Source organism: Silene latifolia, chromosome 7 (assembly GCF_048544455.1).
Source record: "Silene latifolia isolate original U9 population chromosome 7, ASM4854445v1, whole genome shotgun sequence".
In the NCBI taxonomy this organism is placed as follows: domain Eukaryota; kingdom Viridiplantae; phylum Streptophyta; class Magnoliopsida; order Caryophyllales; family Caryophyllaceae; genus Silene; species Silene latifolia.
The window spans coordinates 120,440,427-120,460,055 of record NC_133532.1 but is presented as its reverse complement, the minus strand read 5'-3'; the positions used below and the strand labels follow the sequence as shown (position 1 = coordinate 120,460,055).

The 19,629-nt window shown below is 34.1% G+C and overlaps 2 protein-coding genes and 3 non-coding genes across 5 annotated transcripts; all 5 read left to right on the top strand.

The window, feature by feature from the left end:
* Positions 1-442: 442 nt before the first annotated feature.
* LOC141592781 (large ribosomal subunit protein uL29) lies at positions 443-3,887 on the top strand. The gene is made up of 4 exons (XM_074413604.1): positions 443-571; positions 665-800; positions 1,695-1,851; positions 3,596-3,887. Exons 1-4 carry the CDS (start codon positions 568-570, stop codon positions 3,668-3,670), a joined length of 372 nt encoding a protein of 123 aa, XP_074269705.1. The 5' UTR covers positions 443-567; the 3' UTR covers positions 3,671-3,887.
* Positions 2,088-2,180, top strand: LOC141593419 (small nucleolar RNA snoR8a). Its single transcript, XR_012521503.1, has one exon. It is a non-coding gene; the product is annotated as a small nucleolar RNA snoR8a (small nucleolar RNA).
* On the top strand, positions 2,310-2,403 carry LOC141593418 (small nucleolar RNA snoR8a). The gene has a single exon (XR_012521502.1). It is a non-coding gene; the product is annotated as a small nucleolar RNA snoR8a (small nucleolar RNA).
* LOC141593416 (small nucleolar RNA snoR8a) lies at positions 2,513-2,606 on the top strand. Its single transcript, XR_012521500.1, has one exon. It is a non-coding gene; the product is annotated as a small nucleolar RNA snoR8a (small nucleolar RNA).
* Positions 3,888-5,672: 1,785 nt separating the features above from the next.
* On the top strand, positions 5,673-11,116 carry LOC141592792 (two-pore potassium channel 3-like). Its single transcript, XM_074413621.1, has 4 exons — positions 5,673-6,091; positions 6,181-6,247; positions 6,506-7,811; positions 10,651-11,116. The coding sequence occupies exons 3-4, from the start codon at positions 6,619-6,621 to the stop codon at positions 10,796-10,798; spliced, it is 1,341 nt and encodes a 446-aa protein (XP_074269722.1). The 5' UTR covers positions 5,673-6,091; positions 6,181-6,247; positions 6,506-6,618; the 3' UTR covers positions 10,799-11,116.
* The last annotated feature ends 8,513 nt before the right edge of the window (positions 11,117-19,629 follow it).

Here is a 19,629-nt window from a genome sequence, read left to right as displayed (position 1 = left end):
ATAATTACACCTTAAGCAGTACTAGCCTACTAGGAGTGTAAATGAGTCAAGTTGATAGCAAGATCGATTCATATATTTAAAACCGAACCCGAGCTCGTGAATCAAATTTCGATCTCAACTCATACAATTTTCTTGAGCACTTTCCTCTTTGAGTTTGATTAGGTTGTACTAACCGAGTCGATCTAGAACAACTTTAATAGACTTTATATTAATTTAGTGAACTTTTATTTATAAAATAGCGCATGAAAATTATTATTATTATTATTTAGATAGATAAACAAATAAAATGAGGAAACAATTTGTTTAACCTAAAAGGATTTCCGGATCGATTAACTCAAATCGGGTCAATTTTACCGGGTTTAGCCCTAATAAAACGAAGCAGAGAAGCAAGAGACATGACCTAAAAACACAACTCCAATTAGCTAGTGGACTCAAAATGCAGAAAAGCCCAAATTAAAACCCTAATCTATAAATATAAACTCCATTCTACCCCCAATTCTCTCTCACTGAGGTAAGTCTCATTCATTTCTAGGGTTTCCACTTCTCTCACCTCCGCCGCACGCAGAAATGGGTAATTAATTCCTCTTTCTCTTCTAATGTCTTCGAAATTGATTGATTAATTTGATTCAAAATGTTCATCCCTAATTTGATTTATAATGTTCAGCAAGAATCAAGGTGCATGAACTTAGGGATAAAACAAAGACTGATTTATTAGGGCAGCTCAAGGATCTCAAGGCCGAGTTAGCTCTTCTTCGTGTTGCTAAGGTCACTGGTGGTGCTCCTAACAAGCTTTCCAAGATGTAATTACTTCATTTTTTTCCTTAATTATACTGTTTATTACGATTATTATGATGATTAGTAATGGTTTTTTTTGTTTAGGGTTTAGTTTAATTGTATCATTATGATGAATCACGATAATGGTGCTTCTTGGTTTAGGGTTTAGATTAATTGTATCATGTTGATGGTTAATCACGGTATTAAGGATTAGTAAGGTGTTTTTTTATTAGGGTTTATTTTAATTGTATCATAATGATGTTTAATCACATTATTGAGGATTAGTATGATGTTTTTTTGGTTTAGGGTGTAGTTTGATTGGATCATAATGATGGTTGCTGATTTATAGAGTATTGAGGATTGAGGATTAGCATGATGTTTTGTCGTTTAGGGTTTGGTTTGATTGTATACTAATGATGATTAGTAAGATGTCTTTGGTTTAGGATAGTGATCATAGTACAATGATTTTGTTTTAAGGTTTATTTCAATTCTATCATAATGCGAATTTGTAACCGTAAGATTTTTTTGGTTTTTGATGATGAGTTTAGTTTTATTGTGCCGTATTTGTTTTGGTTTAATGTTTAATTCTAGTACCTAAAGTTTGGGTTTTCTTATTGTGATGATGATGGCGATAATTCTGACTAGTAAGCGTGTTTCTTATTGGGTATAGTGTAGTTTTATGATATGGTTTTGTCATTAGTTGATATGATTCCCATCATGGTCTTGATGATAATGGTGATTAGTGAACGTCTTTTAGTTAGGGATTCGTTTAATTTTATCACTTTTTTTTTTGATTTGTTGATACATTGCCAGTTCTTATAATGACAATAATGTGGATATTTGAATGTTTGTTGTTTAAGAATAAGCTTAATTTTACCAGATGTTTTTTGCTTATTTGGTATAATGTAATTTTGTAACAGTAAGGTGGTAAGATTGGGGATTGCACAAGTCTTGACAGTGATATCACAAAAGCAGAAGGCAGCATTGAGGGAGGCGTACAAGAACAAGAAGTATTTGCCACTTGACCTCCGCCCCAAGAAAACCCGTGCCATTCGCCGCCGTCTCACTAAGCATCAGGTCATTATTTTTACCTCCTTTATGTCTCATTTTTGTTTGTATCTCTGCATTTTCATTCCAACTTTGGTTTACATTGTGTAGCCGAGTATAAATGTTGTAACTATGTTTGTGATTACGTCTTTGTAAACTGCTCTTTGGAACTTAATTTTAAATTTGTATTTTCAACTTTTGAGTAGTGAAGCTGATCCGTGTTGTATCGATGTGTCTGAAACCATTTTCAGTTTAAATTAGAGTGCAAATTGGCTGTGATTGTACAAAATTCCTCGTACTGAAATACAATCATGGTATTAGTATGACAGACTACTTACACCCATAGAATATGAGCCTATTGCACTCTTATTTTTTATTTTTACTCTGCTGAATGTTCTGGTGTTAGAATTTTAATTTAAGCTTTATTGGGAAGTTTCTATGAAGCATAAGTTTGGTTGTTTTACCAAGCTCATATTGAAGTGAGTTGCAAAATGGCTATGATTATACAAAATTCCTCGTACTGAAAATATCTTCATGATATTAGTATGACAGACTCCTAAACACCCATAGAATATGAGCCTATTGCAATCTTTCTTTTTTTTCTGCTAAAGTTAGTCATTTTTATGGCAATGAAGTTCATGCTCTAATATAACTGTGGTGGTTTACCAAATAAACCTTAAACTGAGATGCAAAATTGGCTATGATTATACAAAATTCCTCGTACTGAAATATCTTCATGGTATTTGTATGACAGACTCCTATACACCCATAGAATATGAGCCTATTGCTGCCAATTAAAATAATCTTGTTTCAAGTGATTTGCTTTTGGTAATTTTACTCTTTAAATTTTTTGAAAAATCAATTAAAATGTCCTTGTTTAGGGTTTTATGTGTATTGCCTTGCATTGTGTTAATTGGATAGAGATTATGTGGGGTGCAAATGTGGCTGTGATCATATAAATTTGTTGTATTGAAATTCCTTCATGGTATTGTTATGAGAGACTCTTGACTAACCCATGTGTATGAACTTTGCACCAAAAATAAAAGTTTCTTTGGCTAGGCTTGACAGACACTCCACTTATTTGCTGTGTCTAATTTTCAAGTTGCTAAGTTCTGTGCTTGTTATGTTTTTTTATATTGCACTATTGCCTAACATAGATTGGTTAGAGATTATGTATTTTAGGGCGCGCAATGTGGCCGTGATTATACCCAATTCATTGTATTTAAATGCCTTAATGGTATTGGTATGACAGACTCTTGACTAACCCATGGCCATGGGTATGAGCGTTTTCGCACCAAAAATACAATTTTCTCTGCCTTATCCTGAGATTTATGCTCGTGTTAGCATGAAAACGTGTTGTCTGAAATCTGTTAATTTGTTTGAGATTATGTCGAGTTCTTCTTATAGGGTGCATACTGCAAAGTGGATTTGATTACGCAAATTGCACTGACTCTAGATTAACCCATGTGAATGAGCCTATTGCACCCATGCCTACTTGTTTTTGATTTACTTTGCTGTACGTTCTGATTGATTATAGTTTTTGGTTTGTTTTAGAACGAGATTTTGAAGTTGTAGTCACGGATTTTTTGCATTTCTGTGATTTCTGCCTCCCTATGCTACATGATTCCTTCTTTGTTTTCAATTGCCCAACACCAACGATTTGCGGTTTCTTACACCTTTGGAACGCTAATTTAAATTCAAATTCTTGTGTGTGCAATTTTTTGTTTTTCGTAATGATATTGTAGCAACTAAATTTGTTTATTAATCTCACCAGGCCTCATTGAAGACCGAGAGGGAGAAGAAAAAGGAACTGTACTTTCCGATGAGGAAGTATGCCATCAAGGTGTAGGGTAGAATATTTGGTACATTTCAAGTTTCTACTTTGTTTGGAACTGTTGCCAAGTAACAAATTTAGCAGCCAGCCTTTTTTATCAACCGAGTTTCTATGGTATTCATCAGTTTATCATCAACAAATGTGACATGTAAACTTATTTTGTTGAAACAAATTTTTTGTTTTGAAATTTGAGACCTAATCTTCTTTTGCTAGGAAATCATGCTTTCCGAAATTGTGTTCTTTGTTTTGATCCATCGGCTGCCCTGTTGAAAATTTTAATGTTATATGCGAGTACGGTTCTATTGCCAATCGTTCAAGGAAAACGGTATTTTTGTATTTTGTGCACTATGTTCAAGGTGTTTGGTATTTCTGCCTTTAAAAATTAATAGTCGATAAATACAAAGGCGGAAGTTTTGAAGCTATTATAAATTAACCATGTCAAATTGGTTTTAAAAATTCTTATCGCGCCTTTATAGTTGTGTGCTTAATGTCGCGATGTGATCGTTAGACATCATTTGTTATTTGAATATATATATTTGTATGTTCACAATTCAACGGAAGCGTACTGTTGTGCAAGTCGGACTTGTTTTTCCAGTAAGTGCCTGTAAAACACTAGGCTGATGCTAACAAGTGTGTTTTATTTATAATCGTTATCTATAGAATAATTCTTCGTGGACTCTCGCATTGCATGCAACGACTTCTATAGTTGTATTCCTAAGTTACACACTTATACAAGTACCGTGTACACTCATTTTTTCTCATCGTTCTCTGCCACTCACCTTTAGCCTCAATCAGTCCAAATTGCCCGAAGCCACCCCCTACCTTGGTCCATTGCTCCGTTCCCTGCAGCTACCGCCACAAGCCTGATCGTTATTGTTGGAGCGTGTCTTGAAGCTTTTTTAATAAAAGAAAATTCCAAACGTTTATTCTCTACCTATTTCTATTTTAAAATTTCAATGGTATTTTACGAATATTATTTGTGAGTAGTCAATTCCCACCATCATTAACCGATAGGGATTTAGCTCCTCTCTAAAGTTAGTAGTTACTCATACAGCATGACATTACACAGCAAAAACAAATTTTCTTCGACATGAAGTAAAAGTATTTTTGAACTCAAAAACACTTTTGGGCCAAACACATGGTTTTCTAAAAGTTAAACAAAAATTTTCAAAAGCTAAAAATTCATTTTTGAGAATCAAGGCCAAACATACTCTAAACAATGTCTACAAACCACGTACTTTAACCAGGGTTAGTTGCTTCGACTTGAATGAGAAGTGTAGATTCTCTGATACATATTTGTGCTCCATTTTATATTTCACCCCACTCTTTTCTTATACATCATTTACCTACTAACCTTATTTTATGATTGACGATCACATATCAAAATAGAGTAACCCGGGAAGACATAATTATATGCGGAACATAGGGATGGTCAAACAGTTGGACCAAGTTTGGTGGGAGTGGAACCAGTTACGGCCTGAGGTAGGCGGGTTGAGGTAGGGCCCAGAAATCGGGTGGGGCGGGTTCGAGTTGAGGTCGGGCCGGGCCTGGTGGGGTTGACCGAAACTGACATGGGGTAAGGGGTGGATCGGGTGGGGCTGAAAGGTCAGATCAAAACGGACCCCTGCGGCAGGTCGGGTGTGGGTTGGCCGGGTCAAACACCAACCCTACGGAACACAAATACTCCTATGAGATGAACTAATATGATTGGATAGTTATTTTTTAGTATTTTTTACTTATCTTTTCTTTTTATTGGTCGAAGTCTCAGTGTCTCACTTATTCTAATAAAACCGTTTTCCAGGAGATCAACCGTATATGAATACGGATCAAAGAATCTATTATAGTGGATGACATAACCAAAGGCCCAAGTCACATGAAAATATTGGCTGCAACCAGACAAACACTGATGAACCTGAACCTGTGACACTGACCAATAATCACAAATCACAACATTGACAACATCAAAACCAAAAAAACAGTACACTATAATAAATTAACAATGTCACTTAGTTACATCAGTAACCACCATTCAATCATTCACCAGTCATCACCCTTTTCCCTCATTTTCAATCCCCTTTGTGTTCTTCTTTTACACCTTTCCTTTTTTCTTCATTTATTAGTATTTATTTCCATATCTTTTTCTGTGCATTTATTTCATTCATACCCATTAACTTAATTTCTCCATTTCCCAAGTACACCGCTTCATTTTTAATTTTTAATTTTTAATTTTATTTTATTATGATATTTGTTACCATTATTAATTGATTCACCTGATTCTGTTTCCATTTCACTCCTTTTTAGCCGCATTTTAATCACCCTTTTCTTCATTTATTTACTTTAATCTAATTTCATCTTGTTAATGCAACTCTTGGTTATCTTGTTCATGGGTTTGTAACAAAAAACACGTTTATTTGGTAAAAATCCAACCTTTTGAAGGTAATCATTTTTTTTATTTGTGAATTTATGTGATTTTTGTTAGTTTTTGAGGTGTACTTTAATGGGTTCTTTCTGGAATTTTGTTACAGGTAATCAATTGATCAATTAATCAATCGTCCTTTTGAAGCATTTCTTCTACGACAAATTGATTCATAGGTATGATTTTGTTTTGTTTTTTCCATCAAAAATTTTCTGCATGTTTTAAAAATTGAGTATTTCACAAGGGTTTGTACCGTGGCGGAGCCAGGATTTGAACTTAGTGGGGGCGAACGGATAATAGTTATCTTAGACTCGGAGACAGTTCGGAATTTTTACTCACCCTTGCCCCCAATAGCCCTCTCCTAGCTTCTCCACTGGTGTTTGTAAATTAATTGATTAAATGCTGTTGATTCTCTTAATTTTATGGATTTACAGGGAAAAAATCAATTCTTTTGAAGTGGGAAAAGCTTGAAGAAACCCATTTTAATGGCGCCAAACTTGAAACCCCATTAAAATTCTTGATAATAGTAGTTTGATGAATTATTTAGATGGAAAAAGAACCACTTTTGCCATTATTAAGAAACCAACATCTTCAAGTAACCCCACCACCACCTTTAACTTTATCAGCACTTCCTGAAAATGAAGAGATTTCTGTTTCATTAACCCCTTCTGCTGCTGCGTACAAAGACCGGCTTATTTTCGGCCCTGTGGAACACCATCCTTCGTCTTCTAGTAATCTTTTGGATGCCCTTTCCCTTTCGGCTTCGTCTCCAAAACCCTTGTCACCCTTTCATAATGCTCAGAGTTGTGGTTATAGTGTTCAGAACTGTAATTTTAGTGTTTATGATGATGGGAATAGTGTGCCGTTTATTGTGGAGCAACCTCAGTCAGAGCATCAACAGCAGTGGTTGGTTGATCCGAATTATAAATGGAGGAAAACAAATTTACACAGGTCAAGAACTGCGCCTGCTATGGCTGTGATTAATGATGTTACTTTTAAGAAGGGGTTGGATAAGCCTGAGCCTACTTCGAAAGCGATAATTAGGCAGGCGTTTTTGTTGCTTTTGGTTTATTTGTCGTTTGGGATTCTTATATATTGGTTTAATAGGCATAACTTTACTGTGAGGGAAACCCATCCTGTTGTTGATGCTTTGTATTTTTGCATTGTGACTATGTGCACGATTGGTTACGGAGATATTACACCGAATTCGACCGTTACTAAGGTGTTCTCCATTTTGTTCGTCTTGGTTGGATTTGGATTTATTGATATTCTACTTAGTGGGATGGTTAGTTATGTGCTGGACTTGCAAGAGAATCACTTACTTAGGACTGTTAAAGCCGGAAAACAGGCTAAGTCGGTGATTATTGATGTGAAGAAGGGAAGGATGAGGATTAGAATGAAGGTTGGGTTGGCGTTAGGGGTGGTGGTTTTGTGTATTGGCGTAGGGGTTGGCGTTTTGCATTTCGTGGAGAACCTTGGTTGGGTGGATGCATTTTATCTCTCTGTTATGTCAGTTACTACTGTGGGGTATGGTGATAGAGCATTCGCATCTATGAATGGACGTATCTTTGCATCAATTTGGTTGCTTGTATCTACACTCGCTGTTGCTAGGGCTTTTCTTTACTTGGCTGAAGCTAGAGTTGACAAGCGGAATAGGAGGTTGGCGAAATGGGTGCTTGGTCAGGATTTGACTGTGTCACAGTTCCTTGCCGCTGATATTGATAATAATGGTTTTGTGAGGTAAGCATTCGTTCATACTCTTTAATTATATAGCCATTTTTATGTTTTTATTCGCTTTGATTGCCTGTTGAATGTTGATTCATCAAAATTATTGCTGTATGTTTTTGGATGTTAGTTCTTCTGTTGTTGTGAAAGATCTAGAGCCTATCTTAGGCCATTTGGGCTGCTACGGTTTATTTTTTTGTTGACTGACTCAAGATGTAGCTATGTTGTTTTCTTTCTTTGGTTAATGCATAAACATTGAGCGCCTATAATGTCAGGTAGCTTAGTTGGTAAATCGTAAAGTTGTGAAGGCGGTAATCATGTCGTGGGTTCGAATGTCGTTGCATCAAAACGTCCTTTGTGCCTAGCTTCCCATCAACCCCACAAAATAATTCTCAAAAAAGACGAACATTGATGGTCCTATTCTATGACATATTATTAAGTTTGCTTTGATGTCAATGGTCAACCTTCAATCATTAGATGACAAAAAGTTTAACTGAAAGAGATCTTTAGAAAATTGCAAACAGTAAAACTCTGCATAGATGATCTTGAATTAACTAAAAATGGTAAATGACCTCTTTTACTTTAAGTGAGCTGAGGTTAAAAATGTATTTGGTGCTTAGTAGATCTATATTTTGACGAGTTATTGAAAAGAAAGTAAGAAGTGTAGAACTGAAACTAATGATAGTCATCTAGGAAGCTGAATGTTGTGTGTTCATCAACCGGGGTATTGGGTATGGCCTTGATATATTTTGGAAATTCATTAGCGGGTTTGTCAACAACAACAACATTACCCAGTGCCTCAATGGCTCCCGCAAATTGCGGGGTAAGGGGGGGGGGGGGGGGGGGGTCGGATGTACGCAGCCTTACCCTTGTGTTAGAAACACAAAGAGGCTATTTCCGAATGACCTGAGATGAAAATTGCGTCGAGAACTGCAACCACTTTAGTAAGCCATTTTGCTTTACTCCATCATAATCCAGAACCAAAGAGTAATGAGTCTTTGGTTCCATTGGAAATATGGAGAAGGTTAATTAGCGGGTTTGTATTGGACTTAAATTGCTTTTGGTGATTTCTAGGGATATTTTCACGAGTGCTTCTTCACCTCCGTATTCTTCACCTCTAGGCTCTAGCCATGTGTGCTTACTAGTTGGAATTTGTTTCTTCTCATTTTTTAAATTTTAGCTTTATTATTTTATAGGGTGTAAGAACTTGTCAAACCCATTTTATCAACCAATAATCTACTTTATTAGTTTGTTTCCGTAAAGTTGCATGTGATGAGAACATGTTTACGGATCTCGTGCGTATAGGGAATTGAACCTCGGAAAAAAACAAATTGTATGTCAGATTGATTGATGCTACTTTAAAGTAAGTGTATGCCGGATATCTCTGTACTCTTAAGGGGTCATTTGGATTGGGTGTAATGCCGCTATGGCGCTATGGAGTGACAAATAATAGTAGTAGGTAATAACGGGGTTGGTGCCGTGGTGGATATAGGAAACACGTGAAGAGAGGGTAATAGTTACTGACTTACTGTTTACTGCTTACGCCATTTGAAAGAGATGCAAGAGTCGTTCATTGCCCTCAATTGAGTGTAATAATAGTTCTCCCACCATTCATCCTCCAGATCTCCTACTATCCCTTCTTCTTTTCACCACCTTTACTTCCCCCATTTTCTCATTTATTTTGATGGTCATAAGTCATAACCTCGTAACATTACCCTCAATTCAAATGAATCCTGAGTGCTTCCTGTATGCCAGCGAAAATGGTGGGAGCCTATCATCAATTTTTTTCCTAGATTCGCGAGCAGAGCATCATTGTTTCTGTTTTTCGTATCAGCAACAAGTTAGGCCCCCCCACCCACCCACACACAAAATGTGTCGCTTACCGCTTTGAAGAATTTGGAGGGTAGGCTGTAGGCTGTGCATGCTTTTGGCCGTTTGATATACCTGCAAACTATGCATCACATTTCAAGTTTTTTGAAAGCTTTCAAATTCTGGCTAACTAAAGTTTGATTGATAAAGATTTTTCGGAGAGGATTATGAGCTTCGCTCCTGAAGCTTTAAATGTGATCATGTGCTTATAATATCGGTTAGTCTTACCTAGGACGGAGGCATTTGTTTTACTCCTAAAACGGACTCAAATACTACCACATAATGATAGTAGAGACAAAATTTTGCTAATCCCTAGACAAATTATCTTATCAAATGATATCTATTTGACCCATTTTAATTGTAAAACGGATATGTCCCGTCTTAACAAGAATTTGTGCTACGTATTATATATACTTAGTAATTTTTTGAGGGAAAATTCTATGATTATTGGGTCAGGCTCCTGAGGGTTTTGATTGGACAAAGTTTTCAGTATTTCTTCTTTTCTTCTGTGTTTTGGGAGGGAGTTGTGGCGTAGTTGTGTTTCTTTGTTACACTTACTTCAATTGAGTTGCGCGATGTCCTGATCTTTGCATACACCATCCTGCAAGTTTCTATAAATCCAGTTTAAAGCCAACATAGTTTTCTGATACCATGTACCTGTATTCGAAGAAACACTCAAGGATTTTGTATGAAATCCATACCCGACTTCTAACGCTCCTGCACTTCTTTTATAAAGGAAGGACAACAGAACAGAAGTATTGTATGATGTTTCAATGTTCAATGCGATCTTTGTATATTTTATTGTAAAACACTTAATACACAACTTATGTTCCTAGTTCCTACGCCTTGTGCTCGTTTTAGGACAGAGTCACCGTGTCTTAAAAATCGAGTTGCAGCAAATCTGACGCTTGTATTATCTTGTGACCGAGGCCAGACAATTGTACGCACGCAAGTCTGAGTACTAACTTTGGTTTTGTATATGCAGTAAATCAGAGTACGTGATATACAAACTGAAGGAGATGGGAAAGGTATCAGATAAAGACATTCTTTTAATTTGCCAGAAATTCGATCAGCTTGATACTGGGAACTGTGGAAAGATTACTTTGGCAGATCTTATGCACGGTCATCTTTGAGCAGCAAGCATAAAGTAATATCGCCTTTAGCTCGCTATCTTCTAGTAGGTTTTAACCTTCCCTTCATTTATTCATAAAATTACCGGTCATCATAATTTTTGTAGTGTAGATATACATGTATCGTCTTCAAAAGCAGAAGCGAATGTGTAGTAGCGTAGGTATACACATATGGTCTCATAGCAGGAGATCACTTTAGACATCGAAAATACTTGGTATGTAATATTATACTAGTATATAGATTAGTATCGACTTTTCTAATATTTATAAGCGACTGTTTTAGTTACGTGGTCGTTTTCATATTGTTGACAGCCATTTTCTCATTGATGGCTCCTTTGTTTACTTAGCATTAGGAAACGAGTTTTGCTAAGAACCTTCTTTCTGGTCTTCTCTTCAATATTTCTAAGCTTGTGACGTAGTCGTGACGTCATGTGTTTTTAGTGTAGTGGAGTAGATGGCATGTGATAATTATTGGAAACTTTGACATTAGAGTCCATATAATCAAATCCACACCTTGTTCTTTCGTCAATGTCTCATGAGCACGACCTGCATGTTTTTTATTTTATTGTTTTTCTTAAGTTATAAAAGTTTAAGATACTCTCCAAGAGACGCGATCGAGTTATAAATGTTTTAACAGTTAACGTGAAGGTGTTCTTATACAGAAATAACCGAGGCCATGTTACAACCACTATTCTTATACTCCATGAAAGTTTTACTTACGCCTACTATCTATAAAAACAACACAAAGCTAACTATTTTAAGACTGTCTGAAGTTAAGACGATGCTCACGTACAACCGATTTCAATAAAACAAAAATAAATGGAGTGGTGTGAGACATCTTGTGTTAAGAAGGTCGTAACTAAGACCAACTGACAACACAAAGTGAACTACTTTACTAGCCACTTAATTGCAAAAAAAACGTAAATTCGTATTTGTAATGTACTAATGTTTTATGAGACGATTTTGTAGTATAATTTGTACATGTATGAAGTAGTTAATAACAAATTATGTACCCTAAATATGATTTATAGATGATGAATATGAAGCGGCCAGTACCCCATAAATTATACTCGTATCTCTGTTTATCATTGAGTAGTATAATGTAAAATCGAAATTTTAACTGATTTTTTAAAACTCCTGCGCTAACAGAACTAGCACCGCCTAATAGCGCCTCCCTAGCTCCACCACTATTTCTCAATACAAGGCTTCATCGTCTAAAAAATAATTTGTCATATCCTGTCGACAGTCCCAAGTGAAGCAAGTGCAATATGACCTGCGTTTTATTGACCTCCCTAATTCTTAACACGGAAGTAGTTGGATATCACATTACCTTATTACGTAATCAATGTTTAACTTTATTAAATTACATTAATCGTCTTTTTTGTGACTGGTCAAATATTTTATTCAACTCGTCACAATTTATGTGTGGCGAAAAAAATTATGTGTCATAAATGAGAATTTGTGATTAAACTAAATATAATTGATAACGAGATAGTAGTTGTTTATAACATGGTGATGGTGGTGGTTGGTCTCCACTTTATAAACAACTGTACGGACTATTTTATGTAATTTTCATTACTGCTATAGTTTATAAATGTTCATCTTTCCAGGATACCATACCTTGCGCTTTCATACATGCTTTACTTCATATTAATGCTTTTAGTTTGCATGGCAAAAGTAATTAACCTACAACATTATTCTCTTGCTTTAGATTCTTCTATTACTTTGTTATCTCGTTTTAATAAGATATTTTGAGAGTATCTCGAGATATATGGTGGTAATACTAGCATTACAAAATACATAAGCAAGTGTACGTAGTAGCACAAGTGTATTTCCTAACTACACTTGCTTCTGTATTTCCAAATGCTAGTATTATACGATATCTCAAGATAGTACTCTCGAGATATCTTATTACATACGTTTTATATCAATAAAGCCATATACGTTATGCACTAATTAAGTAATTAGACCTTCCAGAGGATCCAAAACTAGGGATAGTTACCTTAAAAAAGATCACCTGATCATATAAGTCTATATATTTTTAAGTAAGAAAAATGATTTACTCGACCCTCTTTAGCTCTGTAGTTACTATTCATATGTGAGTGTTCAAATCTTAACTCCTTATTTTTTATTTAAGTACAAAGTCTTAATAAAAACACGGATAAAATTGTGGTGATCAAATAGTTTTGAAGGTCCAAGCCATTGTCTAATAATCCTAAATCAGTGATGGAGTCAGGATTCAATTATAGGGGACGAAGAAATTTAGGAGGAAAATTGGTAATGATGTAAGATATATACGAAAATTTTCCGGGGGACGAACATCCCCGCTCGGCCGCTCGCCCCCTAGCTCCAGTAGTGTCTAGACCCCTACTATTCTTGGTATATAGTCTAGAAGATTTCGATCAAACTTCCAAAGTATTAGATTTACTTAGGCCTTACATAAATTCATGCAAGTGAACTTGACCGAATATTTTGACGATAAAAGCTAATTTGACATCAAAGGAAATAAAGAGTTATTGGGACTGCAACCACCAAAAAGTTTACATTTGACAATTTCTACATCTCCTTATCGAACTTTATTAGTTGTACTTTTGAATTGGTCGTCGGTTTACATAAGCATTAATAATATGCCAATTTGAATTATTGTGTGTTCGTATGCATTTCATCATCATTACTTAAGACTCAAGTGATACTCAAATACTCACTCATTTAAGACGGACACTATCAATCTTAAGATTAAGATATGTCAAATACATACCAAATCACATGGCGGGTTCCCTAGCTAGAAATTGCCAAAATTTTTATCTTTATAGCCCACACATGATAATATTTGAGCCGTTTTACAATTTAAGACAGATAATCCATCATAAACAAGACTTACTCATAACATTACTTGAAATATATATATGTACCCTACATACTACGAGTACTTTTGAATCGATGCATGGATGGAGGTGCATGATCATCAGATCATGTGGAAATGGCACGTTATAATGTTTTTCTATCTTCATTTTGGTTCTAAACCCTTCTCATTTATTTATGGAATGAGTATAATATGTTTCTCATTTTTTTTCCACTTATTTGTACAAATTAAAAATAAATGAGATATGACATCAGATAATATCGATTTTATGTAATTCACATATTAATTATTCCTCCGTTTTTATATGATGTACCCGCATTTGTTGAATATATGAGTGTAGTATTTTAATAAAATGGGTACATTATATTATAATGGAGGAAGTATTATTTTTGGTGTAAGTGAAGCCACAAGAACAAATATGTTGTTGACGGGGTTTGAACTCCGTTTACAAGTATCAGCTTTTATCGCTTTACCTACTAAACTAGCAAATCCCAGCTTCAACTCATATTTATTAGAGTATCTCCTATGGTAAGCAATAACACTACTAGTTTAACTTTCACGCCAGCTTTGTAAGCTATAACAGGTATAAGCTACAAACTCTCCCAATAATGATTAAGGTACTAGAATTGTTGCTTAGATGGACCATTAAAGATCATCTCCATTATTTCTTAGAAAGAGAAAGAAATGGAGGTCTATTACCTCTTTTATAGTCCAGTTTAATTGTGAATCGATCGATCGATTAGTCGTAATTTGACTAGAAAAGAATATGATTAATGAGTGAGATGGGAATATACAATATAATTTGGGTTGTAAATGATCTGAGCCAGCTCGTTCAGCCATCGTAATCGGCTTGGTCAAAGTTCGGTTTGTGCTCGAGCTTGAGTCGAGCTTGGCTAATAAATACGAACCGAATCCGAGCTCAGCAAGGCTCGCCCGGAAGATCGTTTGAGCTCGTTTATAATTTTTCTATTTAATTTTTATATTAAAATATTAATTTTATTTCAAATCACAGGTTATTTATGCATTTATAACTATTATAGAAATTTGATATTCATATAACATTTATGACGATAAATCAAACAAGATATCACATGACTATATTTTGTCTTATAGATTAAGAATAATATCGAAGATTCTCTACGACCATGAATAGTGCCAAGATTTTCAATGTTACCACTGGTGTGGTATGGAGGGAGTATTTGCTATTTTTTTAAATGTTTATATTTAGTTAGATTCAAAAGGTGAGAAAGTGAAAATAATATAATTACAAAAAGAGCTCGATTCAAACTCGAGCCAAGTTCGAGCTTGAATTTTTTAGGCTCGACGAGTTTCAAGTCAAGCTCAAGCTAAAAAATTCAAGCCAACCCAAGTCCACCCGTGCTTGAGCTTAAATCGACTCGTTTTGAGCCTTATATATAACACAAATTCTCATTTATAATGGACAAAATTCACGGGTACATATAAAATCATTTAAAACCCGTGCAAAGTTGCACGGGTACATATAAAATCATTTAAAAATTGACTTATAAATTTAAAGCAAAATTAATATTTTCTATATTCACTTTAAATTTCTTACTTTAGAAAATATCTTGATCATTTTTGTCGATCCTTTTGAACCCATGTTTATCATATGTTTACTCAATGTCTTCGACGGTTAATTATACCAATAAAGATTCTTAAGACAACAAGTTGTTTTGACGATTTTTGTAACCCGTCCAAAAGGAGCAATCATGCATTACAATTTATCCGACCCAACCATAAACCCGAATGTTTGATCTATTTTACGGTCATGTCCCGTAAATTATGACATGCGATTCGAACGATCCACGACTCTTAATGACTCGTGATTTCAGGGTCAAAACCCGACACGTTCGACCTGATAGATTGAAAATAAGTTTATGTTAAATCTATGTTAAATATTACTAAATCATTAATAATTACTACTTTATATATATTTTAGGAAAATATGTATTTTCTATGTATAAAAAATGAAATAATAAATAATACTGTAAATTTTATTAAGTCGTGGCCTTTTTAATTCATAAACATGATTAAAAAATAATTATTAAAATAAATTTAGTTTTTAAAATTTTTCAATGTATATATAAGTTAGACCATATCGAAAATATTGTCATTTAATGCTAAGTGTAACTTAGAAAATATTGAAAGTACATAATTTTGGAGAATGAGTAAACAAATTTAGATTTTTTTTCTTGATAAAGTGCTCCAATTTAGGAGTTCTTTTAGGAAATATTAATTTTCAATGGAAATAAAGATATGAGTAGTTTGGAGGGAAAAAATTGTGTTAGTGGTTGTTGTTTTATAGATTAGTATAGATTCTCATTTATAATGGACAAAATTCGTCACAATCTTGTGACGTAAGACAAAAAAACAAGTGCAAGGGGTAAGTAGGAGGTAAATCAGAGAAGATTGTGAGAAATTACAAGCTTGTCACCATCACAAGTAAGAAATACTATACATATAAATAAAGTACTCCTATAATTAAGGGAATTGTACTGAAATCCAATTATGGAAAATGAGTTGGATGAGAAACAAGAATAACAGCAAACAAAATGCAATTTCGCAGCAAATTAGAGCGTCTGTCACGTGACAAATGGTGTGCGTCGGCTACGGAGTACGGTCAAACGACGGTGGCATTACAAACACGTGTTGCTCCTTTGTCCCTACTTCTTTTAGTTTCTAGATACCCACACATTCTCATTATAAATGAAGAGATATCTGTTGACTCCCTCTCATTCACAATAAACCTCCCATTTCATTTTGGCACAAATATTAAGGAAATACACTACCCACCATATAATTAAATTTGAACCACACAAATACACTACCCCACTATACAATTAAATTTGGACCACACAAACACTTACCAAAAAAAGGAAATAGGGAGGTTATTGTGAATAGACGGAAAAAGAAATAGGGAGGTTTATTTTGAATGGGAGGGAGTATAATTTATTAACGGGTAGATTTACCCATTTTAAGTATAAGATAAACAAAACTAAATGTGTTTGGTGTGGTAGTTGCTCATCTCATCCTTTAATCATGAGCTCAGGGGTTTGATCTTTGCCCATGAGAATGGAGCAAACACTTTGACCAGCCGTTTACCTCTTCGTGAGAGCACGCGCGGCAAGGGGATTATACATTGTTATCGACGGTGGACACCCCGGTTTACACCAAAAAAAAATATAAGATAAACAATAAGTTGTATAATGGGGCTAAAAATTGTCACCATTTTAAGCATGTTTGACCCGTCTTTCACTTTAGACGAATATATTGTCTATAGTGAGACTAATTACTAGATACCGGACACCCTTCACATGAAGTATAAATTTATCTTGATGCGAATTTATTTTGCAAATTCTTATTTTAGACGGGCTATTTCTCATCTGAAATAAAACGGATTAAATGTAGCCATTTTACGACAAAATATTACTATTTTCTGATAAAATATTACCATCATTTTCAGAGTAAAAAGTGACAACTTTATTTATAACATTTTGTCATTAAACGGTTACATTCTATTAAAAAAATTGTGACATTTGGTTTATCTTATTTCAGACCGTCTGAAATAAGACTTATTGAATTCATCCCCTATATGCTAAAAGAATAGGCATTCTCATACTTTTTTCCCTCCAAAAAACATCTTAAATAAGGAAACTAATTACAATTAATCATTCACTAAATAAGGAAACTAATAATTATGATTTATTTCATTAAATTATTATATTTTCATTAAAACTAAATTCTTCATCAAATTATATTATTTTCACTAAAATTTAAACTATAAAACTTTTAATTAAAATATAAATAAAATATATAAAAATTTATAAATTGTCAAATCTCTTAAATACTATTATTTGAGAATGATTTGAAACATATTATGTATAAAACAAAATTATAAATCACTATTATTACTTTTGTGGCAAAATGAAAAATTGAGAGAATTTATAAATTGAAATCATTAGTTTTGTGGTATAAGAATATTTTCGATAAAATACATTTAAGCACATTGATTAATTTTCAATTCCAACTTTTTTTTTTCTCAAACTAATGTACAATGACGAGGAATATGAATAATTAATAAGATATCACTACTATATAAGAAATTTATTCAAAATTAAAAACTGTATATGCCGTGCATTTATTGCACGGGGTGTAAATTAGTTTATTTTGAATTAATTAAGTGAAATGTATACGAGATTTTTGAGAATTCATAATTTTGTTTTAAAAATATATACTTAAAACAGATATAATCATCTTAAAAAAATCGACTATTTTCTCACATATTCAAAGCAATGGAAATGTAATGTGATCACATTTCATAGTCGTGGTTGACTCATAGCCCTTTCGTACATACAGCTCGGTGAGCTCGCCAAAACCTAGTCTTGTACTAGTAGCTCGTTTTAATTAAATTAGACTAATTAAAGATGTTAAAAGATGTTAAGATGCCAATCACGTAGGTCTACAATGTTGGAACATTATAATTGGGTCCCAATTTTCAATTCATCTTGTGTTTTATATCAATATCTTTTGACTCAATTTTAGTGAACAATTCTAATGTATTTAGCGTATGGGAAAGAATAGCGATAAATCAAAGCATTTGTATAAAACGGGAGAATTATGAGAGTGGACTACTTAAATTAATCATGTTTAAGCTATTTGCCGATAACTTAGTTTGAAGAGAAAGGTCAAAGTTGATCATGGACATGTATCTTTGACCAACGTAGTCTTTTTGTTTGTCATATGAGACTCATTTGAACTGGTAGTCTAAAACTGATAGATGAACCATCTCAATCAAAATTTTAAGATGATGGTTGAGATTCAACTATTATAAATATTCCTATTACGCTCCCTCACTCCAATGTCCATTGGGCTTGAATAGTGGTTGGTTGTGCACCGGCTCCCCCGTACCGTGTGCTGGTATTCCCCTTCCAGAGTTTTTGAGGGGGTTTTGAGATTGCCAGAATTCGAACCCGTGACCTTCGGTCACACTGCCTCTGATACCATAATAGAATTGTATTGCCTGATTAGAAACATTTACAAAGGTACACATAAATGTATGGTGTGTTTAGTGTTAACTACTCGATTTTGTGGTGTGTAAACTACTTAATAATTCGGCTAATTCAAGTAATTAAGTCATTTACAGGCTCAATTAAGAACTCAATAACTTTAAGGCGGTTGTAAAATGCTACTATACAACTAGTTGTAGGATAATATTTGTGGGAAAATAATACAGGTTCGGAGTCGATCTCGTGATCATACCTTGTTTTTGTTATGAGAATTAATTTCACAATTAAACAAATAATACTGAGTTTTAATTTCATTTTCCGTCTAATGTCATACCGTTGGTGAGTAATAAAATATATACGCGTAAATGAAAAAAAAATTATAGGATTTATCTAATTTCTTGAATTTATTTTATATTTATTCAAAATTCAGCAATCTCCGTAGTCCGTATATTCTTCTAAAGTTCAACTTTTTATCGAATTACTTTTCTCCCCTACGTTAATTACATACATGATAATAAGTCTTGTAAAAACTTAATATACCTAATAACGATAATTCATTTTCTACATACCACAACACTAACTCATTTTCATACCAAGGATGCCTTAGTCTAGTGGTTAAGACTGAGGTATTGTGGACAATATGTCCCAGGTTCGAATCCCCCTCCCCCTTATTGTAATGCGACTATGTGTGCGCTTCGTGAGACCAAAAAATAAAAAAAAAACACTAACTCATTTTCATTCCATAAATAAATATAAAGTCTTCCATCACCATCAAATATATCTAACACCTCCCACATCACACAATTAAATTAAATATCCAATTAATTGGAAGGCTATTTTGTCAAAGGTTCTCCTATAAAGGTTTGCCTTACCTATTTTAAACCAAACCATAACCATACATATATAGTTACCCACACCTCTCCATCATATACAAGACAAAGAGT

Coding starts and splice junctions, on each gene's coding strand:
- LOC141592781 (XM_074413604.1), top strand. Junction 801..1,694: donor CCTAACAAGCTTTCCAAGAT/GTAATTACTTCA, acceptor ATTTTGTAACAG/TAAGGTGGTAAGATTGGGGA. Junction 1,852..3,595: donor GCCGTCTCACTAAGCATCAG/GTCATTATTTTT, acceptor TAATCTCACCAG/GCCTCATTGAAGACCGAGAG.
- LOC141592792 (XM_074413621.1), top strand. CDS start 6,619: ATGGAAAAAGAACCACTTTTGCCATTATTAAGAAACCAACATCTTCAA. Junction 7,812..10,650: donor GATAATAATGGTTTTGTGAG/GTAAGCATTCGT, acceptor TTGTATATGCAG/TAAATCAGAGTACGTGATAT.